At 40.4% G+C, this 21,621-nt stretch overlaps 1 protein-coding gene across 2 annotated transcripts in view; it reads left to right on the forward strand.

Moving 5' to 3' along the window:
- LOC150074953 (CUGBP Elav-like family member 1) overlaps window positions 1-21,621 on the forward strand; it is an 824,767-nt gene that overhangs the window by 669,778 nt on the left and 133,368 nt on the right. For both annotated transcript variants that reach the window (XM_090388957.1, XM_090388958.1), the window contains exon 15: window positions 14,455-14,598. In XM_090388957.1, the coding sequence (XP_090245083.1) occupies window positions 14,455-14,598 (144 nt within the window). The remainder of the gene's footprint in view (window positions 1-14,454; window positions 14,599-21,621) is intronic.

A 21,621-nucleotide genomic window follows, 5' to 3' on the forward strand; every position in this document is an offset into this window, starting at 1 on the left:
AAATTAAATTTATTCATAGCATACACTTCAAGATTGCAGAATGAATTTTTGGAGCAGTGCTTAATGCACATTGTTACATTAATTTTCAGCCAACTTTTGACTTTCAAAAAGCTGGAGATCAGGCATGAAGATTTTGGGCCAAAACATGCAAAAAGCAGGAAATCTTCTCAAAAAAAAAAAAAGAAAGAAAACATCGGGGGAATTTTTTAAAGTCCACATTGCACAGGAAATTAAATTTCAGCGCAAAAATATATATATTATATTAAACTTCAACAACAGGATTGTTTGACCATTGTAATATGTTTTTAAAACGTATATTAACAGCCATACTAGCAACTATAACAGCTTATATTAGCAGTAGGTGACATTGGTCCACTTGATGTCAATGGTGTGACTTGATAATCCTACTCGGGTTACAGACAAAATGAATAGGTATTTTGCAACTGCATTCACACTTGAAGAATTCTTTAATGAAGAAGATACCCAAAGTTCATGTCATCAAATTCTGACAGGGAGCTAAATGATTTTGTGATAACCAAAATGAATGTGGAAGAAAAATTGTTGAAACTAAACTTAAAAAAATGTGCTTGAGGGGATCTATCCACTTATATTAAGGTAGGCAGCAAAGGAGATAAACAAGCCCTTAGCCATAACTATGAGCTCATCTTTGGATTCAGTGACAGTTCCTGTGGACTGTAAATGATAAGAAAGGCACCTGAAGTGAAAGGAATTATTCAATTATATTAAGGGAGGCAGCGAAGGAAGTAAGCAAACCCATAGCCATAATTATAAGAGCATCCTTGGATTAAGGGGAGGACCCAGCCGACTGAGATATGCAAATGTATCCCCAATTCACAAAGGGAGATCAAAAGGTGACATGAGCAATTGTAGACCTATTAGCATAACTTCTGTTCCAGGCAAAATAATGGCATCACTCGTTAAAGAAGTAATGCAGGACATCTAGAGAGGCAAGCAGCCATACTTTAGTAACTGCATGGGTTTGTTAAGGAGAGATCTTGTCTGGATACTATGATGAAGTGACAAAGGATGCAAAAAATAATTTTGATATGATATACTTGAATTTCAGGAAAGCTTTTGATTGTGCATAAAAGACTGCTCCATTGTTTGTTGCACATAAATTCTGTATGAATTGGGGCAGTGTGGCGTTAAGGAAAAATTACTGCTATGGATAAAGGGGTGATTGAGTGGTAGAAAGCAGAGAGGTCTGCTCTTTGTGGACTAATGTTATTAGTAGAGCCCCACAGGATTTGGTGCTGGACCCATTATTGTTTTCTGTATTTATTAATGATACTGAACGGGGTATATCACGCTTTATGTCTAAGTTTGCAGATGATGGTAATGCAGCACTAACCAATCGTGTAACTGTTACATTCGAAGGTGGGGCAATAAAATATTCTCTCACTCAGTGGTTGTCAGGGTGGTTAATGACAGTAGTGATAGTATGCTACTTTTTATGTTTAAAATTGAAAAATGGAAGGTATTGCATATAGGTAGTAATCCCAGATTGATATACCAACCGTGTGGTATGGTACTACACTCAGGGCATTGGAAAATGAAAATGACCCAGGAGTAATTTTGCAGTCAGATATGAAGTTTTCTAAGCAGTGCAGACACTGCCAGGACAACTCATGGGGTTTTGTAAATGATATACAGAAACCTTGCTAGCAGGGATAAGGAGGTGATTATCCCATTGTACAAGGCAGCAATTATACAGCTCTGCTGGAATGGGTGCAGAGAAGGCCAACAAAATTGGCGAGGGGAACAAAAGGGTGGCCTTACCATGAAAGGCTTCATTTCTTCAATTTGCAGGGTCTGGAGACTAGGTAGGCACCCTGTAAGGTGTTTAACGCTTTGAATGGATTGAGCAAACTCAGTGCTGATGCCATTCTTCCACTTTCTCAGACTGTACACATGAGGGGGAGGGGGCATAAATTCAAATTGACATCATTTGCCACTACTAATACTAGTACTGAAAATTCACTTACTAACATTTTATTTATTTATCTTTTTTTGGGTTACTGTTTGGATATTCTATTAGATGTTTTGCCCTCCTTAGAAATGTTCATTCATGAACAAAACTTTTGTTATGAACAAATCAGTTGTTTTTACACACAAATTTTGTTTATAACCATGGTCCTGTTTATTTATTATTATTATTGCTCTTATATTATTTCTCCCTAATTGGGGATTCCACCTTGTGACAGGTATTGCTACCAAGTACACAGGGTGGTTGTTGTTATGACTGGTGTTACTGTTGGTCGAAGCAGTGCGTAGCACATGCTTCTTGATTAGACTGGGGTTCAAGCTCGTGACCACCAAATACGGAGGATGCGGAAAGGTCAGGGAATGACAACCGCATATCCCCGGAGCAATATGGCCTTAGTTGCTAATGCTCCTAAAAACCAAATAACAACAACTGTTGGTCGAGGAACTCTCTGACTATCCTACAAGTGTTCAGGATTTTGACTTTCTGGAGTTCCTTGTAGGTGTTTGCTGGGAAACCTATTGCTGCTAGGCTGTTATGTAGGGTCTTTGGCACCATACCTGTGGTTGACACAATGATCGGGATCGTCGTTACTTGTTGCATATGCCACATCTCTTTGATCTCCTGTCTTAGGTTAGTGTACTTCCTGATTTTTTTCCCATGGGTTTTCTGCAGGTTTCCAGTGTTGGGTACTGCTATGTCAATCAGATAGGTAGCCTTTTCCTTCTTGTCCACAATGATTATGTCCGGTCTGTTGTGCGGGATTGTCCTATCCGTTATTATGGCCCAGTCGCAGTACAGCTTGTGGGTTGGGATCTCTAGTGCTCCCTGGGGTTCGTACTTGTAGTATGATACACATTCTTCGATCAACTGGTATTTTCTTGCTAGCTTCTGATGTATTTTCCTGGCTACCTGGTCGTGTCTATGAATGTACCCAGTCTGGGTGATCACCTTGCACCCCGCAGTGATGTGTTGGATCGTTTCTGAGGCCAGGTGGCATCGTCGACATGTGTCATCGGACACTCCGGGCTCCTTGGCGATGTATTTTCTATAGTTTCTGGTGTTGATTACCTGGTCTTGGATGGCGAGCATGAATCCTTCAGTCTCGGGGAAGAGCGTCCCGCTCATGAGCCATGCATTGGAAGCAATTTTATCTATGTGATCTTGATGGAGATCATTGTAGTGTCTGCCATGGAGTGTCTTCTCTGCCCATCTTTCTTGCTTCGTTTGTACCTCCTGGTTGGGGGGGACTCCTCGCTTAGGTTGAGTGGGGTACACTGCTTGTCTATCTTGCTTATGGCCTGGTTGAGTGCTGCTGTGTGTTTCTGGAGGTAATCCTTCAGGTTAACTATCACTGCCTTCTGTTGCTAAATGAGGTCTATCAGGCCCCTTCCTCCTTCTTCCCAAGCAATTATCAGTCTCTCCACAGCAGATCTTGGGTGGTGTTGGCGGCTCTTGGTCATCATTGTCCTTCACTTTCTCATGATATCCTCCAGCTCGGTGTTAGTCCAATCTATGATCCCAAAGGAGTTTGTTATTTGGTTTTTTAGGAGCAGCAGCAACTAAGGCCATATTGCTCGAGGATATGCGGTGGTCATTCCCTGACCTTTCCACATCCTCCGTATTTAGTGGTGACGGGCTCGAACCCCGGTCTAATCAAGAAGCGTGTGCTACGCACTGTTGCTCCTTCCCACCTGGCTACGGAGGCGCCTCCCAAAGGAGTATGTTAGCACTGGGACTGCATAGGTGTTTGTGGATTTAACTGTGTTCCCTCCATTCAGCTTTGCTTTCAGCAGGCTTCTGAGCCTCTGATGGTATTTTTCAGTCAGGTAGACCTTAATTTCCTTGTGCTGTAACTGCTGTAGGCCTCTCCCTCTGCCATGGCTTCGCTCTCTTTACCAGTCTGCAGCTCTTAGTTTCGGTTGACTAATTTTCCCTGGTGCAATCCGTGGATCTTGCATTTGTCTAGACCAAATTCCATTCTAATATCATTGCTGAATTCTTCGGTGATCTGGAGTAGTTGCTGGAGGTGCTTCTCGGTTCCCGCGTAGAACTTGATGTCATCCATGTACGTCAGGTGGGTGAGGGTATATAGGTTCTTCCTTCCTTCTTTGAGGTTATATCCGTACTTGCTACTGTTGAGCATGGTGGATAGCAGATTAAGTGATAGACAGAACCACAATGGACTCAGGGCATCTCCCTGAAATATTCCTCTCCTGATGGGGATTGGCCTGGTTGTGATGTTTTCGACCTTAATGGTGGTGTTCCATTTTGTCATCGTTTCTCCTAGGAGGGTTATCACTATCGGATTGACTTTGTAGGTGCTCAGCGCCTGTATTAGCCAGCTATGAGGCACCGAGTCAAAGGCCTTGTGGTAATCGATGTAGGTTGTGTACATATTGTGGTGCTTCTTGTTCCAATAACTGCGGCATCTATGGTTAATTGCTCCTTGCATCCTTTGCTCAGCCACTTGCATCCTTTCTGCTGTTTGGCCATTATGTTCTGGCTCTCCAAGTGGTCAGATATCTTCCTTGTTATGCAGCTGGTCAAATATCTTACTGTTATGCAGCTGGTCAGGATCTTTTACATTGTTGGGAGGCAGGTGATTGGCTTATATTTCGCCAGGTTTCTTGTATCTTCATCTTTAGGCTTCAGATATGTGATTCCTTGAGTGGGAAACTTCGGGATTGTCTCTGGGTGCCTTATCATTCGGGTGAACTGCTCTGCCAAGTGCTTGTGTGTGCAAGTGAGATTCTTGTACCAGTAGTTGTGAACATTATTCCTGGAGTTCACCAGTTGTGAGAAGTCTTGATCATCTGTTTTACTTCTTCCTGAATCTCTCACCCTCTCATTTCTTGTACGTTTTTGGTTTTCTTGCATTCTAGTTCTATCCAGGGCGCTTGGCTGTTATGTCTTACTTCCCTGCTCCATATGTTTCCCCAGAACTCCTCAGTTGTGTTCTTCTCGGGTGGTCCGTTCCCTTTTTTCCCCGTCTTCTCCAAGATTCTTGTAGAAGCCTCTTTGGTCCTCATTGAAGATTCGGTTGTTTATTTTCCTCTGAGAGCTCTCTTTGTATTGGTGTCTCCTGCTGAGTGCAAGGAGGTTCTGCTTCAAGGAGGTTCAGCGGGTTGATAATGGCTGCAGTTTACCTTTTTTACCTTCATCAATATCATTGATAAATACTGAAAACAACAATAGGCCCGACACTGAACCCTGTTATTAGTGGGGGACTCCACTACTAATAACATTAGTCCACGAAGAGCACTGTCCATTGATAACCACTCTGTCTTCTCCCACTCAACCATTCTTTTTACAGTGACTAATGAAAGGCATAAAAATCAGCCCCATATCTTCCATTAACCCCAGGGGCTCACATCTGGTGAGTATGGGCTTGGCACACCCAAGGTCCTGAGCTGGATATCATCGTTTTTCTCTTTCTTGGTGATTCCCTTCTATTTCTCTTGCTCTCTCTCTCTCTCTCTCTCTCTCTCTCTCTCTCGAGGTAACTGGGAAATTTTTTTTTTTTTTGGCTGGTGCAGCATAAGCCTCAGGCTTCCTTGCACCATATAGCTAATAATAATAATAATGTGCAACAGTATCAAAGCTTTCCTAAAATCCATGTTTATGATATCAAAATTATTTTTCGTATCCAGTTCCTTTGTGACCACATCAGAGTATCCAATGAAATTTGTCAGACAAGGCTTCTCCTTAACAAACACATGCTATGTCTGAACTATAACTGAAGTCATGTCTTGATGATCTTGCATTGCTTCCTTAACCAGTAACTCCATTATTTTCCCTGGAACAGAAGTTAGACAAACAGGTCTGTAATTACTCGCATCACCCTTTGATCCCCTTCGGGAATTGGGTAGACATTTGAACAGCTCCTGTCCATGGGAACCTCCCCTAAGTCCAAGGTGCCTCCGTAGCCAGGTGGGAAGGAGCAGCAGTGAGTAGCACACGTTTCTTGATTAGACCGGGGTTCGAGCCCGTCACCACCAAATACGGAGGATGCGGAAAGGTCAGGGAATGAACACCGCATATTCCCGGAGCAATATGGCCTTGGTTGCTAATGCTCCTAAAAACCAAAAACAACAACAACCCTGAGTCCAAGGAAGCTTTCATAATTATGGCTTACTTCCTTTCCTGCCTCCTTTAATATAACTGAATAGATCCCATCCACCCCTGGTGCCTTTCTTATGTTCAGTTTAAACAGTTTCTGCTCCACTTTACTCTCAGTTATTACAAAATCATTTAGCTCTCTGCCAGAGTGTGATAAGCTTCTGGTGTCTACTTCTGTACAGACCTCCTCATGTGTAAATGTAGTTGCAAAATACTCATTCAGTTTGAAACTACCTCAGAAGGTTCATCAATAATCGAACCATCAATGTCAAGTGGACCAATCTGATTCGTCCCCTTCCTTTTAAAGAAGTCTTTACTGTTTTTCTTTGCATTGTTCGCCAAAGGTTTCTCGTAATCTGCCTTTGCTTCCCGAATGTCCTTTGTGACTTCATTACAGACTATCTTATATCTACCATAGGCACTGGAATCTGTGTCTACTGATAATTTATATGGTTCCCATGCATTTTTCTTCTCTGCCACGAGTCTCATTAGGTCATCTAACAGCCAATTAGCCCTGAACCTTGAACAGTATTTCTTAGTTAGTATGAAAAACCTAGAAGGTTCCAAGATTAGTTTCTTGAATGCTTCCCATTTTGAATTTATTGTTGGTAACGTCATCAGTTTGTTCCACTGTACAGAATTAAAAAACTGTTTCACACCAATGTAGTCACCTTTATGAAATCAAAAACCTTCCCTTTATGACTGATGGTTGTAACATCTTTAATTAAATCCCACACTGATACACTGTGATTACTGCCACCTAGTGGGTCCTTTATCTGCAGATTCTTAATGCATGACGAATCACTGCTGATAATCAGATCAAGGGTATTACTCCCTCTGGTTGCCTCTCGACTACTCTCCTCTTTTCTACTGCTGTAGAAAACAATCATCCAATAAATCCTCAAAAGCCTTGCTATGTGTGAGTGACCACCCACAAATTCCAGTCTCTATCTGGGAAGTTAAAATCCCCCATTATAAGACAATCTAATTTACTAGCCCACTATTTACATGTACATTTGCTCATTGTACTCATTAGAGTCGTCAGGCCTATAGCACACTCCTATTCTCAATTCAGTTTTTCCAGTGCTTACGTTACACCAAACTGACTCGACACTGCACTGTCCACCCATGTCAACTGGATGCACTTCCTCAGATTTTGTGTGTTTCTTAACAGCATTACCCCTTCTATCCTGTTTATCCTTTCTGTTCACATTATACTCCACAAATTCCAATTCTGCATTCCTTATCTCAGTGTGGCACCATGTCTCTGATATTATTCATGTCACTAGCGCCTCAAATTCATATTTCTTTACTATACGAGCCCGTCACCACCAAATACGGAACATGCGGAAAGGTCAGGGAATGACCACCGCACCGGAGCAATATGGCCTTAGTTGCTAATGCTCCTAAAAAAAAAACCAAATAACAAAAAATAAAATCTTTACTATACTCCTAGAATTGGTGTACATGTAAGTATACACGCACCTATTCTTACTCTTAATTACCCTAACACAACCGATGTATTTACTTTTTCCATGATGACTTCCAGCATCCCTTGAAATTCCCAGTACCTTGCTTTCCTGGATGCTGCTCATTCCAATAAAAGCAGTGCAAGCATTCATTTCACCCCTGCCTGTGGCTACCATTAATCTAATTGTCTGTGAATCCCCCCCCAGCCTACCTAACCTTGCCTCATTAGCATCAGCAAATATTCTTACGCCCTTTCTGTTTAACTCTGTCCCTGTAGAAAAAAATCTCTCCTGTTAACAAGCACAGACCACTCTGAGAAAAATTCTACCCCATGAGACTTGCACAATCTGTTCAGGTCTGAATTGATTGACAAGGCTCTCATTGAATACCTCCTCCTATTGTGTTTTAGCTGTATTTTTAAGTTAAGTCTGCAGATCTCCTACTCTTAATGTCATTATTGCCAACGTGTACAACAGTATCACCCTCTGTGCCCTTAAAAGATGATATTTGCTCTACAACGTAATAAACCTTTGCCCCTGAAAAATATACCCTGTTCCTATTCCACCTATCCTTTTTGCACAATATATTTTCTGTCTCCCTGACAATAGAGTAAAACAATAACTAGCTCCTGTGGGACCAGTGCATTCTGCCCTGAAAGTTGCAGCGATGTTGCCTGATGATCAAGTGCAAGCTCTGGCATTGATGTGGGCAGCTGAGAGTTTGACGTATCCCCCAATTTAAGTCCTTCAAGGGCATCTACCCTTTCCTTCAAGCTCTCATAAAGGCCCATAAGAATGCTGAAATGGCGCCTAACTTGTTCACCTTGCTTACTTTGAGCACACCTAAAGACATCCCGTTTGGCAATATCATGTGCCGTTTCAGAAAGGTCCACAAACATTTCACAAGTTGAACATTTTTTTAGGCTGTGATGTGTTGGAGAATTGCCCCCTTTCAGTTCTCCCCTGAGCCACAGCACACCTGCTACTTTGTGTGTGCATTGCTTTGCTGCTCTAGTTTGGGGCATGATTTTCATTTAAATACAATTTAATTAATTAACAAAGAAAATTAATAAGATTAATAAATTTAATTGATTAATTTACTATACTATACTTGACTATACAATACTATACTAAGCTAATGCAGTAATTCTTATTCCGCTATATAGTTTTATGTTGTACCTTAGCTTTTATAAAGTTCGAGATATACATTGTCAAGTTACGCTATACCATAACGATCACAATGTTAAATTAGTTATGATGAAGGCATATGTGGCTAAATGATACAAAGATGATACAAAGGTTGGCAGGGTTGTTAATGACAGTACACTACTACTACTACTAGAAAAGTTGAGCAGATGGGCTGAGAGGTGGCAAATGAAGTTTAACATTGACAAATGAAAATACTACATATGGTAGCAGTAAACCCCAGAGTAATGTCTAAACTGGGTGGTACTACACTCAGGGTGGTAGAGAATGAAAAAGGCCTGGGGGTAATTGTGCAGTCAAATATGATTTCTGAGCTGTGCAGATAGTCTGCAAGAGTAGCTCATGGTGTCTTGTCAATGATATACAGAAATTTTTCCATCTGGGATAAGGAGGTAATTATCCCATTTTATAAAGCAGTGGTCAGGCCACACCTTGAGTACTGTATATAGGTCTGGAGGCCTCATTTTAGGAAGGATGTGAAACCGCTGGAATGAGTACAGAGAAGGGCAATGAGATTGGTTAATGGAACAAAGGGTTGCTCTTATGAAGAAAGGCTTAAATTCTGCAAATTGCAGTATCTGAAGACTAGACAACTGCAAGGTGATCTGATTTAGGTGTACAAGTCCTTGAATGGTTTGAGCAAGCTCAATCATGATGGGATTTTTCCTCTTGCCCAGATTAGTCGCCTGAGGGGACAAATTAAAATTTAGGAAAGACAGTCGTACAATAGATGTATGGAAATTTGCCTTTAGCCAGCGGGCGGTTGATTGCTGGAACAAACTTCCATCTGTTGTTGCAGACAGCTTAAAGAAATTCAAGACAGAACTAGGCAAATATTTCGAGTTAATGAGTGGGTGAAATGTGAAGGTTTTTTTTTTTAGATGATGCTATATAAGCTTGCTCTCTTGTATCACATGCCTCTAATAATGCTAATGCTAGACCACAACATTATCATAATCTATGTGTGAATTATCATCAGTGAATCATTATCTTTATTATGATACTCACCTTTTTATAATCTGCATTGATGTTGGAATAAATTGGATGATAATTTTAAATTTAAGTTAGCATGAATAAGTTAAGATTTAAAAACAGAATTAAAATGTGCACAAGGAAGTAGAAGTGCACGTCTTCGTCCTTGGTTGTCAATGTTGAAAAATGAAACGATTTAAGTTATACAGTTGGAAACAGAAGGCCAATAGCCATAACAAGTGGCTTTCGTTTTACCCATCTTCAGTTGGCAATGGTAGAGTGAGAGTAAACACGTGTATTTAAGAAGACTAAGTTCCCGTGATGCTCCTGGATACACGTGGGAATCTCAGGTGCATGAGATTCCAGACCGGTGCTATGTTTTAGGGTAGTTTGGAATTTAATACTTGGAGAGTGGAATGGCAGCGAAACCATTCTATAACTAGGGCTTCATATTGGAAAATTTTAAAACTGGATTTTAATTTGATAATAGGAATGGCCGAATCTACTAAGGGGATGTGGTTGTGGGATTGAACATGTGTTGCTAATTCGGTATTGGACTGTCCCATCCTAAAGCTATTATAGTAGTAGTACGCACGTGTGTTTGATGTCTTGGTAGAACCGTATTTTGTGGTGGTGCTACCAATGTAGCAAGCGTTACAGTTATCTTGACATTTTATTAAGTAGATGATATTATTCATGTCACTAATGTGGTAATTTTGTGTATCTTTATATGAGTTGAATAATGAACCTAATTTATTGTAAGATGAGAATGTAAGGGTGATATCAGTACTTTTGAATAAACGGCGGAATTGGTTAGCAAAATTACTATGGTAAGGGAGAATAATACGTGGATTATTATTGGAAATGCATTTGGGTGGGTTGTTGATATTATTTTGAACTGTGATAATAGTTTGTTTGATTAATTGAATAGAATATTTCCTAGATATGAATTTACTTGTAAGATATTGTAGTTCATTATTAAGGTCATAATGTTTGGAACTGTATTTCATAGCATTGTAAATTTGATTATAAAGGACTACTTTTTTTCTGTTCGTGCGGGTTGTGATGCGATTCAAAGTGTAAGTATTTGCCCATGTGAGTATTTTTTCTGAAAATTCTTGTTCCTAGTTTTGTATCGCTTCTGTATATATATAGTGAGGTTTAGGAAATTAATTTGTCCCTTTTCTTCCAATTCCAGGGTATATTTTAATCTATGATGCATGGAATTAAATTTAATGAAAAGATCATTTATTGTGGATTTGTGCCCTATTAAGAGGATATCGTCAGCATATCGTATAAATAATTTAATATCTGGGGGGTATGGTTGTAATATATGATTTTCTACGGAGGCTAGGTAAATTTCAGATGGGGGGGCTGAGATCCCTAATCCCATAGGTAGGCCATAGGTTTGCTGGTAAATCTGATTAAGAAATCGGAAGTATCTGGCATCTAATAGAAAGGTTGTGAGCTCTAGTATGCTATTAATTGAAAGGGAAGTGTGATTGGATAAGGTTTTGTCGTCTGTTAAAAAATTACGTAAGGTTTGTAATGTTGACGGCAAATGTACATTAGTGTACAATGAGACTACATCAAAAGATGCTAGGATGTCATCATTGGTTATTGTGATAAATTTATTTTTTCAAAGGTTTGGGAGGTATTGTTTACGTTAAATTTCGAAAATCTGGTGAGGGGGGGGGATAATTTTGACCAGGAAGGAAGATAAATTAGTGAAAGCTGATTTGCTGAAGGATATTATGGGTCTTAGTGGGTGGTTGGGTTTATGGAGTTTGGTAATACCCCATAATACCAATTTGGTAATACCAATTTATTCCAACATCAATGCAGTTTATAAAAAGGTGAGTATCGTAATAAATTAAATTAAGCTACACTATTATATTGTGTCAGTTATAAACGGTACTTTAAGAGATCTACACTTTTCGAATTGTCATAATACAAAATACTTTTAACTATTTTAAACGCGCCTTCATCTGCTCCGCCTTTTAACCTACGTTCCTTGATGTTCCTGAACATGTCAAATCCCAAAACACAACTATCAAAAATTTTAATTAAATATTTTTCTAATAAAATTCATATTTCTTTTTTAAAAATATGCCTCTTTCATAATATTATCCCGAAATTTGGAGGTTGCTGGTGTTAGGCACCACTATGTCGATCAGGTAGCCATTTCCTTCTTGTTGATGAGGGTTATGCAGGATCTTGTCCATTATGATGGCACAGTCCCATTATAGTCTGTGAGTAGAGGTTTCTAGTATGGCCTAGTACCTGTAATACAGTAAACTTTCTTTGATCAGCTGATATTTTTGCTCTAGCTTCCGATAAATTATCCTGGCCACCTGGTCATGTCTGTGAGAGTACTCCATCTGGGTGATCATACTGCATCCTGTGATGTGCTGGATTGTTTCTGGGGTCAAATAGCACCATCGATACTTGTCATCTGTTACTACAGGGTTGTTGGCAACGTATTTCCTGTAGTTCCCAGTATTGATTACCTGGTCTTGGATAGCAAATGAACCCTTCAGTCTTGGGGAAGAGCTTTCATCAGCTGGTATTTTTCCTCATGTTTGCAATCCAAGCATTGGAAGCCATTTTATCTACATAGTCTTGATAGAGGCCATTGTAGAGTCTACCCTGCAGTGTCTTCTTCGCCATTCTTTCTGTCTTTGTTTCTTTTGTCTGTGTGATAATATTCTAAATGTTGAGTGTTGTATGCCACTTGTCTGTCTTTCTTATGGCTTGGTAGAATGGTACTGTGTATTCCTAGAAGTAATCCCACAGGTTCTTAATCTTCTTCTTCTCTTGCTCAAAGAGGTCGGTATCTAGATGGCCAACTTCAGGTGATGTTGACAGAAAAGAATTAATCATAATTTGGATCAAATGAGTCTTAACAAAACCATCCCCCACAAAGAGCATTAAAAAAAGGCTAAATCTGCCGCTGAATCACAGGTAAAAATATATTTACTTTAATTCTTTAATATAAAATAAGCAGGGAAAAAATATTCCTTAAGTGTGTGTGTGTGTGTGTGTGTGTGTGTGTGTGTGTGTGTGTGTGTGTGTGTGTGTGTGTGTGTGTGTGTGTATACGGTGGGCGAGAAGTAGGTATACAGTACTGATCGGGTCATGTTTAGTCTCTTAGGTGCTCAAAATGTCCTCCATCAACATTGAAACATTCCTGGAACCTGTCCCCGACACTGTGACACACAGTAACACAAATTCTGGCTAGCACCAATGTCGATAAATGCTTGAGAGATGAACTCCTTAAATTTGTTCACTGTGTGGGGCTTCCTCTCAAAAACCTTCTCCTTTACTATGCCCCAAAAAAAGAAGTCCATAAGTGTCAAGTCGGGTGAACGTGGCGGCCACTCAATGATGCCATGTCGCTCAATCCAACATTGTGGGTAGGTCGTGTCAATGTAGCTCCGTACTATCAAAGCAAAATGAGGAGGGGCCCTATCTTGTTGAAAGAACAGTTCGGCAAAGTCAGCCCTGGTTGTGAGACCACCATGTTGCACATGTTTAGGTAATTTTTACCATACACAGTTGTCGAAAAAAACCGGCCCCATGACACCATCGCTGGACAGTCCACCCCACACAGTGATGCCTGGCTGGTTCAGTTCAGTTGTGATAGTCACATGAGGATTTTCATAATTGTGTGTACTACACAATTATGCCTGTTCACGTGGCCTGACAACTTGAAACAGACTTCATCTGACCAGATGAGCTTATCAAGTTATCAAGAAATTTGGTTATGCATTATCTCACAGAATTGCAGCCAACGGTCTGAATCGTCCTCCAAAAGGCCATGTAAGAGTCTTGGACGGTATGGCTACAATTTCAATTTACTCATTACGCATTGTGTCGCAAGGATGTTCTCAGTATGGATAGCTCCTGAGACGAACGTCGCGTGGACTTTTCCGAACTGTTCACAAATGTCAGGGCGACTCATCTTATTCTCCTCTGTCACAGATGTCTGAGGATGTCCAGATTGAATCAGTTTGAATATTTTGGTGCATTAACCACTGAACCCATTGCATCAAATTTATCTCTGATACAATAAATTGTCAGACATGTTGGTGGGGCGTCTCCGTGGCCAGGTGGGAAGGAGCAACAGTGCGTAGCACACGCTTCTTGATTAGACCGGGGTTCGAGCCCGTCACCACCAAATACGGAGGATGCGGGAAGGTCAGGGAATGACCACCGCATATCCCGGAGCAATATGGCCTTAGTTGCTAATGCTCCTAAAAAAACCAAATAACAAATAACAAACATGTTGGTGGAGCAGTATTAAATGTCTCTTGCCGTGCTCTGCGCACCTGTACTGCTTCAGAATCCACTTCCTTTGTTCTTCACCCAGCCTCCCTGCCATCACTCTTAATACCTGTAAAATAAAAGAAATCATAATGAAAAATAAAAATAAAATATCCTTCTTATTACCTGTAAAATAAAAGAAATCATAATGAAAAATAAAAATAAAATATCCTTCTTATTACCTGTAAACTAAAAAGAAATAATAATATAAAATAAAATAAAAATACCATGACCTGATCAGTACTGTATACCTGGCCCACCCTGTACATATACCTTCTTCTTCTTCTTCTTTAGACTTATATATCAGTTTGAATATTTAAAATCATTTTTCACTGTGTATATATTTTTTTATAGGTCCAGACGGCGCCAACTTGTTCATCTATCACCTTCCACAGGAGTTTACAGACACTGATTTAGCTCAGACATTTCTACCATTTGGCAATGTTATTTCAGCAAAAGTATTCATTGATAAGCAAACAAACTTGAGCAAGTGCTTTGGTATGTTTATTCAAAATTATTTAAATACTTCAGTATTGTATTTTTTATTTCTGGAGTTATTAAATTTTATATAATTTGCTCGTTATTTAAAATGGTTGTTCCTCTTGTCATTTAGTATTAATTATTATTGGCAGCATTATGCAAGGAAGCAAAGCTTATACAGCACCATCCAAAAAAATACATTTCTCATTCCATCCAATAATTTGTCCAAGCATTTAAAATTATCCAAATTACCAAGTTGCACAACACTAGATGGAAGTTTATTCCAACACTTGATTACTCTTTGGCTGGATGCATTTTTTCTCCATAATCTGTGCTCCAGTACTTTTTCCAATTTAAATATATGCCTCTTTGTGTGTGTCACTTGGGAAAGAGTAAAGTTGTCATCAGCATTTAGTTTACTTAACCCTTAAGCTTTATACACTTCAGTTAGATCATCATGTAGATGCCTAGGTTCCGTCCCCTCGATGTGATGCACCTGTACGTGCTGCTGGGCTTCCTGATTAGCATCACTGGTATCCAGTTCCCATACCTTGGTTCCAGAGATACATCACTGAAATCTGGCATGTGCCCCACAACCAGTGGAACCTTGGAAAGAGGGATCCTGGTGGGGGTAGGCCCAGCTCTGATACACCAATTTGGCTCCTATTTTCCCAAGACAGATCTCAGATTAGCAGGTAGTTCTTACTCCTAGAGTCAACTGCATTTCAATAGGTCTCCTTCCCTTTCGTTTGGACACAGACAAGACTTATTGGAAATGTGGGTATGATGCTGTAAGCAAAATGGGCATCCCATTCACATATGAAATACTTGCTAGTTCATAAGTGGTGTCCCTTCATAGGTTTCCATGGAGTTAGGTATGGTAGGCACAATAAACTTTCTTTTACTCTTATAAGTAATTTCGATCCCACTAATTCTTCTGGGGGCCCAATGGCCCCTACTTAATCACTCAAATACTGACAGTACCACTGTAAAAAAGATGTGGAACTGAGGATATGACATCAGTAATGCCAGTTTTTCCTGTTCTCCATTCCACTGTAGATCAGGTAGTGGGAAAATGTTACCTGCCTTCATTCAAAAAGGGTTATTACAGTTGGAAGGATCCCCAAAATCTGTGAAAAAGCTGCGATTTGTAGGTCTTTTAGTTGAAACATCTTGTGCAAAACATGGCCAACTATTTTTGAAAGCCCCATCAATAGAGGGAATACCCATATCATGGTAGGATCTTCAGAGCAGATCTCTTCTGCACATATCTGTGAAGAAGAGATCTGAATTGATATATCATGACCTGACAGATGTCAGGTCATGATATATGAGCATCGTCAAGTGAGCATCGATGCACAAGGATGGGAATCTTGTTCCTGCTCAAGTTCTTATCCTAACATTCACAACCCCATGGCCTACAAATTCCAAAGAGGCAGAGTACTTAAAACTGCCCAGTAAGGATTTATATTCCAAATCCACTGAGGTGTTTTAAGTGCCAAAAATGTGGCCACTTGCAAACAGCCTGTTGTGGTGCCAAAGACTAAAAGAGCAATGAAGTTCAGTTTCTAAGCCATTTTTTACAAATTGCCAAAGATAGAACCCTGCATGCCACCAATGAAAGGAAAAGAAAGAAATTCAAAACCTAAAAACAAAACTGAACATTTCCTGTCAAGAGGCCAGAAAATGTATCAAACCAATAAAAGCGGCTTATACACTACACCCAGAAGGTTTCTGCAAGGTGTACAATCGGGACACAAACTGAGATGAATATACCACCATCAGAATCATTCATTCTTGCCCACCATTTACTGAGTTCATAAAAACCAACTCAAAAGAACTGATCAGTTTTCTCACCAATATTAATATCTTCTGCTTTGTCAGCTCAACCAAAAGTGAGTAGTAAGGAAAAAACAATCAAACTGCCCTGGTCTCGTTCTGCAAGAACGAATGGATGTAGAAGTTAAAGAAGTGATAGGAGACATTAAGCAGGGTGCTTAATGATTTTGTAATAACTGAGAGCAAAGTGGAGGAGAAATTGTTGAAGTTAAACATAAGAAAGGCACCTGGGGTGGATGGGATCTATCCAGTTATATTAAAGGAGGCGACAAAGCAACTAAGCAGGGGCGCCTCCGTAGCCAGGTGGGAAGGAGCAGCAGTGCGTAGCACATGCTTCTTGATTAGACCGGGATTCGAGCCCGTCACCACCAAATACGGAGTATGCGGAAAGGTCAAGGAATGACCACCGCATATCCCGGAGCAATATGGCCTTAGTTGCTAATGCTCCTAAAAACCAAATAACAACAAACAGCAACTAAGCAAACCCTTAGCCATAATTATGAGAGGATCCTTGGACTCAGGGGAGGTTCCCACGGACTGGAGATGTGCAAATGTATCCCCAATTCACAAAGGGGGATCGAAGGGTGACACGAGTAATTACAGACCAGTTAGTTTATCTTCTGTTCCGGGTAAAATAATGGAGTCACTGGTTAAAGATGCATTGCAGGATCATCTAGACAAGACTTCAGCAATAATTGAGACACAGCATGGGTTTGTTAAGGGAAAGTTTTGATGTGGTCACAAAGAAACTGGATGCAAAAAATAATTTTGGTATCATATATTTGAATTTCAGGAAAGCTTTTGACACTGTTGCACATGGAAGATTACTGTACAAATTGGAGCAGAATGGTATAAGGGTAAGTTGCTACAATGGATAAAAGGATGGTTAAGTGAGAGAAGACAGAGGGTGGTAATTAATGGGTGCTGCTCTTCGTGGACTAATGTTATTAGTGGAGTCCCACAGAGTTGTGTTGGGTCCACTGTTGTTTTGTATATTTATCAATGATATTGATGAAGGTATATCAGGCTTAATGTTCAAGTTTGCAGATGATACAAAGGTTGGCAGGGTTGTTAATGACAGTAATGGCAGTGTGCTACTGCAACAGGATCTAGATAATTTGGGCAGATGGGCTAAGCAATAGCAACTGAAGTTTAACCTTGACAAGTGAAAAGTACTGCATATAGGTAGAAGTAACCCCAGAGAAAAATACCAACTGTGTGGTAGTACACTTAAGGTGCTAGAAAATGAAAAAGACCTGGGAGTAATTGTGCAGTCAGATATGAACTTTTCTGAGCAATGCAGACAGGCTGCCAGGACAGGTCATGGGATTTTGTCAATGATATCTAGGAATAGTATAGTGCATAATATAATATTGTCAATTAATCAGTACATCTATTAATCTTGTTAAACTTCATTGTCAATTAAATTGTACTTTTAACTATATATATATAACGACTTAGAGTACAAACGTAGCAAATAATTAATACATACTTGATACGGAAGTTATATAAAGGGAACTCGTAGATAACACTCGATACCGAAAAATAAATATAGCGTTATAACTGTGTTAAGATACAAGTTTAAGGTTTTAATTTTGTTCTGAAATTGTAATTTTATTGACATTTAAATCGAAATCATGACTCTGACCAGAGCAGCAAAGCAAAAGGCTCAAGCTAATGGGAGTGCTGTGACTCAGGGGAGAACTGAGGGGGGCGGTTGCCCCCTGAATCACGGCCTTTTAAGATGCACTGTTTGCTTGATGTTTGCGGAGCAATCGGGTACGGGACATGATACTGCCATGGGGGAAGTCTTTGTGTGTGCACGATGCAAGGAGTGCAAGGAAAGTTGTTATGGGCCTATATGAGACCTTGAAGGACAGGGTGGATGCCCTCGAAGGAAATAAATTGAGGGGCCCATCAAGCTCTCAGCTGCCCACATCAACACCAGAGCTTGGACTTGGTCATCTTGCAACACAGAGGCAGCCCCCAAGGCAGAATGCGCTGGTCCAACAGGAACTAGTAGTTGTTGGTGACTCAATTGTCAGGGAAACGGGGAACATGCTTTGTAAAAAGGATAGGTGGAACAGGACCAGGGTATGTCTGCCAGGGGCAAAGGTTGATGACGTTGTAGAGCAGATATCATCTTTTAAGGGCACAAAAGGTGATATAGTTGTACACGTTGGCACTAATGATATTAAGAGTAGGAGACCAGCGGAATTACTTAACAAGTACAGGTCACTGTTGAAAAAAAGCCGTGAAGTAGGGTTGAATTTGAAAGTGTCTGCAATTCTGCCCAGACACGATAGGAGGGAGTATATGATGAGAGCCTTGTCGATCAATTCGGCCCTGGAAAGATTGTGCAAGGCTGAAGGGGTAGAATTTTTTTCAGCCTGGACTGTACTTGTTAACAGGAGAGATTGCTTCTACAGGGATGGGATACACTTAAATAGAAAGGGTGCAAGAATATTTGCTGATGCTATCGAGGCAGTGTTAGGTGGGTCAGAAAACTGCTAGCTTGGGGGGAGACAAAGACTAATGGATTAACAGTAGCCACGGGCAGAGGTGAAAGAGATTCTTGCACTGCTTCTATTGGAATGAGCAGAAGCCTGAAAAACAAGATGCAGGATATTTCAGAGACTGCTGGAAGTCATTGCGGTACAAGTAAACACATGGGTTGTGTTAGGGTAGCTAAGAATAGAAACAGGTGCATGTATACTTGCGTGTACACTAATGCTAGGAGTTTAGTAAATAAATTTGATGAATTTGAGGTATTACTCAAAACATCAAAGGCAGATATTGTTGGGATATCAGAGACGTGGTGTCACACAGATATAAGGAATGCAGAACTGGAATTTGGGGAGTACAACGTCTACAGAAAGGATAGACAGGATAGGAAGGGAGGAGGGGTTATGCTATTAGTTAAAAAACACATAAAATCCAAGGAAGTGAAGCCAGTTGACATCGCTGGACAGTGCAGTGTTGAGTCAGTTTGGTGTGACATAAGCATAGGTAAATCAAAATTGAGAGTAGGAGTGTGCTATAGGCCTAATGACTCTGATGAGTATAATAAGATACTGTACAGGGAAATAGAGTGGGCCAGTAAATCAGAGAGTCTTATAATGGGGGATTTTAATTTCCCAGATATTGACTGGAATTTGTGGGTTGGTCACTCACACACTAGCAAGGCTTTTGTGGATTTATTGGATGATTGTTTTCTACACCAGCATGTTCGGGAGGCAACTAGAGGGAGTAATACTCTTGATCTGATTATCAGTAGTGATTCTTCATGCATTAGGAATCTGCAGATAAATGAACCACTGGGTGGCAGTGATCACAGTGTGCTGAAGTGGGATTTACTCAAGGAGGTAACTACCATCAGAGGTAAAGGGAAGGGTTTTTGCTTTCGTAAAGGAGACTATGCTGGTCTGAGACAGTATTTAAATTCTATACAGTGGGACCAACTGATGATGTTACCAACAGCAAATTCAAAATGGGAAGCATTCAAGGAACTAATCTTGGAAGCTACCAGGCTTTACATACCAACCAAGAAATATTGTTCAAGGTTCAGGCCTAAATGGTTGTCAGATGAACTAATGAGACATATGGCAGAGAAGAAAAATGCATGAGATACATACAAATTAATGGGTGACGTGGAAGCCTATGATAGATATAAGTTGGTCTGTAACCAAGTCACAAAGGAAATTAGGCAGGCAAAGGCAGATTATGAGAAATCCTTGGCAAAGGATGCAAAGAAAAACAGAAAAGAGTTCTTTACCTATTTAAACTCAAGAAGGAAAGGGATGAATCAGATTGGTCCACTGGATGTTGATGGTTCAACAGTTGAGGATCCAGCTCAGGTGGCTAACAATCTAAACGAGTATTTTGCATCTACATTCACACATGAGGAGTTATTCAGGAAGGGGAATGTCGTAGGTGAAGTAAACATTGGCAGTGAGCTAGATGATTTTCTAATAACTGAGAGGAAAGTGGAGGAGAAATTGTTGAGGATAAACATAAAAAAGGCACCCGGGGTAGATGGGATCTATCCAGTTATATTAAAGGAGGCAGCAAAGGAAGTAAGCAAACCCCTAGCCATAATTATGAGAGCTTCTTTGGACTCAGGGGAGGTACCCATGGACTGGAGATGTGCAAATGTAACCCCAATTCACAAAGGAGGATCAAAGGCTGACACAAGTAATTATAGACCTGTTAGTTTAACTTCGGTTCCAGGAAAATTAATGGAGGCACTGGTTAAAGAAGCACTGCAGGATCATCTGGACAAGAATTCAGTTATAGCTCAGACACAGCATGGGTTTGTTAAGGGCAGGTCTTGTCTGACCAATTTGATTGGATACTATGATGTAGTCACAAAAGAACTGGATGCAGGGAATAACTTTGATATTATATATTTGGATCTTAGAAAGGCTTTTGATACTGTTGCGCATGGAAGACTGCTGCACAAATTGGAGAAGTGTGGCATTCGAGGCAAATTGCTGCTATGGATAAAGGGATGGTTGAGTGGCAGAAGACAGAGAGTGGTAATCAATGGACACTGCTCGACGTGGACTAATGTTATTAGTGGAGTTCCTCAGGGTTCAGTGTTGGGTCCATTGTTGTTTTCTGTATTTATAAATGATATTGATGATGGTGTATCAGGCTTAATGTCCAAGTTTGCAGACGATACAAAGGTTGGCAGGGTTGTTAAGGACACTACTGATACTATGCTGCTGCAACAGGATCTGGAAAGGTTGAGCAGATGGGCTGAGAGGTGGCAAATGAAGTTTAACATTGACAAATGTAAAGTACTACATATGGGAAACAGTAACCCCAGATCAACGTATCAACTCTGTGGTACTACGCTGACAGTGGTAGAGAATGAAAAGGACCTGGGGGTAATTGTGCAGGCAGATATGAAGTTCTCTGAGCAGTGCAGACGAGCTGCAAGAGTAGCTGATGGTGTCTTGTCAATGATATACAGGAATTTTTCTAGCAGGGACAGGGACGTGATTATTCCCTTGTATAAGGCATTGGTCAGGCCACACCTTGAGTACTGTATACAGGTCTGGAGGCCTCATTTCAAGAAGGATGTAGAGCTGCTGGAACGAGTACAGAGAAGGGCAACAAGATTAGTGAATGGAACAAAGGGTTGCTCTTACGAAGAAAGGCTTAAGTTTTGCAAATTACAGAGCCTGGAGACTAGGC

Source organism: Mastigoproctus giganteus, chromosome 14, assembly GCF_048544385.1.
Source record: "Mastigoproctus giganteus isolate SK-2022 chromosome 14, ASM4854438v1, whole genome shotgun sequence".
NCBI lineage: Eukaryota > Metazoa > Arthropoda > Arachnida > Uropygi > Thelyphonidae > Mastigoproctus > Mastigoproctus giganteus.